This window comes from Gopherus evgoodei, chromosome 1 (genome assembly GCF_007399415.2).
Source record: "Gopherus evgoodei ecotype Sinaloan lineage chromosome 1, rGopEvg1_v1.p, whole genome shotgun sequence".
Taxonomy (NCBI): domain Eukaryota; kingdom Metazoa; phylum Chordata; order Testudines; family Testudinidae; genus Gopherus; species Gopherus evgoodei.
Window position 1 is genome coordinate 27860393 of NC_044322.1, and position 6000 is coordinate 27866392.

General features: G+C 39.1%; 1 protein-coding gene across 1 annotated transcript in view; it reads left to right on the forward strand.

Annotated features, from left to right (window-relative positions):
* ARHGAP42 (Rho GTPase activating protein 42) overlaps nt 1-3479 on the forward strand; it is a 264435-nt gene extending 260956 nt beyond the window's left edge. The window contains exon 24 of the mRNA XM_030560108.1: nt 163-3479. Coding sequence (XP_030415968.1) covers nt 163-251 — 89 coding nt within the window. The 3' untranslated portion in view covers nt 252-3479. The remainder of the gene's footprint in view (nt 1-162) is intronic.
* The last annotated feature ends 2521 nt before the right edge of the window (nt 3480-6000 follow it).

A 6000-nucleotide genomic window follows, 5' to 3' on the forward strand; every position in this document is an offset into this window, starting at 1 on the left:
TCAGTCTGATGTTGATCTTTTATAATGATGTTGATCTTTTCAAATCAAACATATACCTGGGATAAGGATTACATTTAACTATAACAGATTTTAATTATATATATACACACACACACACACATATATAATTTTTTTTTATTTTTTATTATTATTTTTCTGCAGTGTACCCATCAGTGGAACCAGGCTGGTTAAAAGCAACTTATGAAGGCAAAACAGGACTAGTTCCAGAGAATTATGTTGTCTTCCTCTAGTAATCTTTAGTGGACAGCAGTATCTTCATGGTATCCATGGTAACAAATAATAAGCACTATGATTTTATCTGACACAGATGTGGGGATCAGCCCATTAGCAGAGAGTGGTAGATTTTCTTCAAATTCTGCAAGGGCAAATTAGGTAGCTCCCTATTAAATAGAACAGGATATAATGAAATAGTTAACAGTTTTTTGTACTGCAGATGGTACTCTGTTTAAATAACTTCCATTGTTTGTAACGCAAGCATGTTGCATACTTCTTTTATGGATAAGGAACATTTGAGCAATAAAATCAGAAAATTAGCTGCAGAACATGTCAGACCTGAGATATTGCTCAACCAGTGTGAAATTCACAGGCAATGCACTCTGCCAATTCTTACAATTATATTGTTTTACATGTAAAAAATTATATTTTTGTTCATAAAGCAAGATATATTTCTATGATCTGTCTTCTGCATTAGAAAACTTGATTCTGAGACTGGTTCCAGTCATTTCATGGAAGAAGTTAATCTGCCATAAAAGCAGAGTTTTGAATCTCTTGTTATGCAATGAGAGCACAATATACAGATGCAGTAATGTATGTAATTTATATAACTGATAACCAAATTAGATTGTACACTGATTAAGCAGTAGGTGCTCTTTCAAAATGTGACTTTTTAAAATCAACATTTAATTCAGATATTGTACAGATTTATCTTATTTCCTCCTTGCTTTCATCAGTTTGTTTTATCAATATAATTAATATTAATAATAAATTATATTTCTAGCATCCATCTTCCCTAAGACATTCTCGGCTTGTCTCAAAAACACAACCATACCAAACAAAGAAGTACTGAAAGTAAAATGATTTGGAAGTGTGTGAAGTTAGCAACAAAGAATGAAAATAAATCTAAAACCTGAAATAAAACATAGCAGAGTCCCACAATGCCATTAAGACACCCAAATTGTTTTTCAGATTTTCTACCGCATACAAGACAAATGACCTATGAAGTGTCTAGTTTTATAAGCTATGATTTCTAAAGGCTCCTTTTAGATGTAAAAAGGATCTGACATTAGATAAACTTTTTTGTTTAAACTGAAATACAGTTTCCTCAGAATTTCATTGAATTATTAGACAACAATTCGAAAACATGATGATAAAACTGCTTGGTATAGATATTTCCAAATAACCATTAATTACTCCAGCTGGAACTAAAAGGCAGTCATTTTCTAACTGCGGACATTAAATTTTGTGTGAGTTTTCCCATCAAAGTACAATGTTTGTATTAATAAAAGACTATAATAAACAGTGAGGGCACTGGCACTTTATCACAGAATAACAATCCTTTACAAAGAGAACAAAGAACAGAAATCAGAAAAGCAAGAGAGTAAACAGTAAGCAAAGCATATGTCCAAGGCAGACACTCTGCTTGCTGAAAGAACAACCATAGAGTCCAGTCCTGAAGGCCTTATTGACAAAACTCCCCTTGAATTTGGACATCCCCAATTAGTTAATCGACAGAGCTGCTAACTTGGTGAATCCATTCTGGGGAGTCAGTACACCATGACCTCAAAAATCTATGCTGATGTCAACAGAATCACACATGTGCTTAAGCCACTGGCTCAGTCACTGGCATAGCTCTTTATTGAACTGCTCTAGGAAAACTGCAGTAGCTGCATGGCCAGTCAGCGTGTACTATTCAAAGCAAAATCATTTCAGCGCTACATTAACACATTAGCAGCTGAGCTCATTGCTGTTAGTGCTACAGGAATTGCCTCTCAAACAGACTCTCCTGCGTGTTAGCTCTTTCTCCAGTAACAGTATTAAATATTACAGGTGAGCAGGGCAAGGTAATTCCATTGTGCCAAAGATTTAGATATTTCTAAATTAGGTTTTGTTCCGCTTCTGAATGAAAACCCCACATTTTGAAGTTTTCTGCAAATTGGCATGGCGCCCCGGCTCCAAGGCACTCTGCCTGGTGGCCTGTCCTGGAGCTGCAGACCCTGGAAGCCTAGGGGTTCCCAACTCTGAACAGCACACCTAGTGGGATGTTCTGGATCCACAGCCCTTGGAAGCCCAGGTTTCACAGCAGCTCACCAGGCAGGTTTCCTCAGCCTTTTGTTGCAATAAAACTGTCTCCATGCAACATTTTGATTTTAACAACAAAACGTTTTTCTCAGCGTTTTTTCCAACAGCTCCATTAAGTATATTAACCCTTTATTTACCAAAATAGTGGATGCTGCTTTCTTAATGGGTTAAATAGGAGCTTTTCCCAGGGCTTAAAATCTTACCAAGCTATTAAACACTGCCAAATTTTCTGGCACTTTCCCTGGAAGTCTGTAGGCTATCTATAGCCAATATACACAGTCTTTCCAAAGTAGTGTATCTCTAACAGCCCCTGTACCTGCCTCCTGGACAACACAGTGGGAGTTGCTTACAGTAAGTCATTTCTTGACAGTAATTTTATTCTTGAAATTCAGGCTGGTGGCAAATGGAGCTCAGCACGGGGGGAAGGGGGCTCTTGGAATCCTTTGCATGACACAGATGGAGGCTTCCCACCAGCTTCAAGCAGGCTAGTAGGGGGCAGGTTGGAACCAGACACTGGAGGCCAGGCCATGGGATCAATGACTACAGTAATTCAGTGACCCACACTAATTTGGACTGTTCATTCTATTTCGCTATCAAGAGTTTCATTCTCGCCCAGTTCACTATCAGCAAGTGATAGTGTCATTAAGAGTGTTTCTTTGGTAGGTTGTTGTGAAGGATAATTCCAAAGCTGGCCCTGTTGGACAGTAGAGGCAAATATCCTGCTGACACATCTGTGTTCAGCACTGAAGTAAAGTAGGAAGAAGGCTCCTCAGCAGGTCAAAGCTTGTAGCTCTTAAGTCAGGCAAAATTCATGTTGACTTCAATGGGCACTTCCCCTGAGCCAGAGCTCTGAGACTTCCCTATGTAATTAACCTCTGAAATTTCAACTTATCTTATACCATGCTGTGTAACATACTGTTGGTTGCATATGCTTTGGCTGTGCTTGAAGGCTCCATCCTACGGTGGTGGGATAACCAGGGGGTTGCACCATCTCACCATTCCAGGGAGAGTTGATATCTGTGCTTCTGGGGGTTGTTAGTGGGAAGGGAGGTAGGACCCTGCTCAGGAGACTAGGACAATCAGTGACCCTAGCATGAAGGGGAGGGATAGCTCAGTGGTTTTGAGCATTGGCCTGCTAAACCCAGCATTGTGAGCTCAATCCTTGAGGGGGCCATTTAGGGAACTGGGGTAAAAATCTGTCTGGGATTGGTCCTGCTTTGAGCAGAGGGTTGAACTAAATGACTTCCTGAGGTCCCTTCCAATTCTGGTATTCTATTACATGCTGTCTGGCCTCTGTACAGGGGCACAATGGGTGGGGGCAAAATGCTTATTTGAGCTATCTTTCCCCCATAATCTGGCCCTTTTTGTGCATCTCCTCTTGAATCCCGTGGAGATGATCGATTCCTTACAGCCCTTTGGAGAAAGTTATCAGTCATGGAACTTTGAAGGGGAGAGAGGAAGATCTATTTTTCCCCTTTTAGCCTAATGTACTATGTGAGCCTTCATCTCTTCCTCAGTAGTGTATAGTAAATAGACATGGGGTACCTAGGAATCTGTGAATCAGCCTCTCTGCATCCTGCATATCATTTTAAATGTGCGGTCAGTTTCTCTGCTGTGTTGCTGGTGCACACACAGCCCCAGGCTTTGCAAAAAGGTGTTCATCAGTAGCAACAGCAGCAAAACTGTAACTGAAGAGAGATGAGCAAGCAGTGTGCCTAGAGAGACAGGAGTGGAGGAGAGCGTTGAGCCTGAGCTTATTTGGTAGTGGTGCTCCTACTCCTTCCTGAAACAGAGGAGCAGAAACCACTCAAGGTGTTCTCGGGCTTGGATTTTTAAATTATTTTGATTATTATTTTTTCCTTTTTGTTTCAAAGATTTTTTTTAAAGACAGTATTTGAAGACTGTTCTATCGGGAAATTGGTTAATTAAAAAAAATTGATTGACTATGTCCCTGTATTATTGTTTAAGAACAGCCCTGAATTCACTCTGCAAGCACAAGAAGCGTGTGGTAAATCTCTATTACCCTGGCAGTAACGATGTAGCAATCTAGTCAAGGCAACCACTGTTTGCAAAGTTGTAAGACTCACCTTTGGTAGCATATTCTGACTGATGTTAATGTCATGTGAAAAACATATGTCCGTGTATACAGTTTATATAATTAACTGTGTGTTTTAATTGGTAAGTCATTTGGTACTTCTTGCAGGCTAACATACTGACTCAAATTAATCAGCTGAAAGATCGTTATATTGTATGATAAATATGTACAGTATGTTAGTATTTTATATCCAAGGGTTTTTTAATAATTTGATCAGAATGAAAAATGATTTTTCAGTATCATTTCTACAAATTCAGTGTTAAAAGATTCTTGCCACATTTTGGAGTTTTGAATACTATGTGAGATGGCTTTTAAATTAAACTATAGTTTTGTGTCCTGAGAAATTTTTCCATTCTTCCTAGTGCTGTTTTAATGTAACTAACCTACAAGTACATTGTTGAACTATTTCTGGAGAAGATGATGCACAGAATTGCTCATCAGAGCTCATTCCTGACAGTAATAAGTAACGTACCAATCTTTTTACATTTCCCCTTGATACTCTCTATTCATTGTCTGTAATTGGAATTGAGTTCCCCACCCCCCCTTTAGGAAAGGAACCTTAGCAAGGGTGAAAGTAAAATTTAAGCTGTGCAGAACAGAGTAATTACAACAGCAAAAAAGCATTATAACACAGCAGTAATTTGTATACTTGTGCACTGGGCCTTGTTTTATATTCTACTTACTAATATTGCATCAGAATAGTGAGATCAAAAAAAGTACATTAGTCTGAACGTTTCCTGTGTTAGACCACCAAATCATGCACTTGGGTAAGTGACAAGAAGATGACTCTCCTAATCAAAGGCCATATCATATAATCATAAGGCAACTCCTCAGCTGGTGTATATTGTCATAGTTCAATGACATCAAAGATGGAGCTTTGACAATTTGACAATTGACATCAAAGATGGAGCTTTGACAAATCATGCACTTGGGTAAGTGACAAGAAGATGACTCTCCTAATCAAAGGCCATATCATATAATCATAAGGCAACTCCTCAGCTGGTGTATATTGTCATAGTTCAATGACATCAAAGATGGAGCTTTGACAATTTACATCAGCTGAGGATCTTCCCCTCAGTATTTAAAAGGAACTGCCCATTGAAATCAGTAGGTGTTCTGCCAAAAAGTGGAAGATGTGATATGGCCCAATATTATCGTTAGAGTTTCTAAAATTTGTTTTCTCTAGTAAAGGATCCCCCATAAACCACCCCACCTACCAGGGATTAAACACAGTGCATTGTCATTTTCCTCCAGATCACACAGCCCTGGTGACTACTGCTGTAATGCCCCTTCAGGCATTGCCCACACAAAACTGAGAGTGTTGACCAAGCTATTAACCAGGATAATCAAAATAGGTTGGGTCCTCCTTATCCAGGCAGCTGTTGCTGTGATTTTGCCTTCTAGCCCTTGAAGGTAATAACATAGTATTTGTTCTCCTGTATGTGGCAGCATTTCATAGGTTATTTGACTATCTTTGTTGTTTGAAATGGTGCTTTCCTCCTTGGATACATTATTTGAAAGTCCTTCTGTATCTGTGCTTCCTGCAAAGCTTGTGCTGGGAATCAGCGTTAATCTTCTGGCACTGG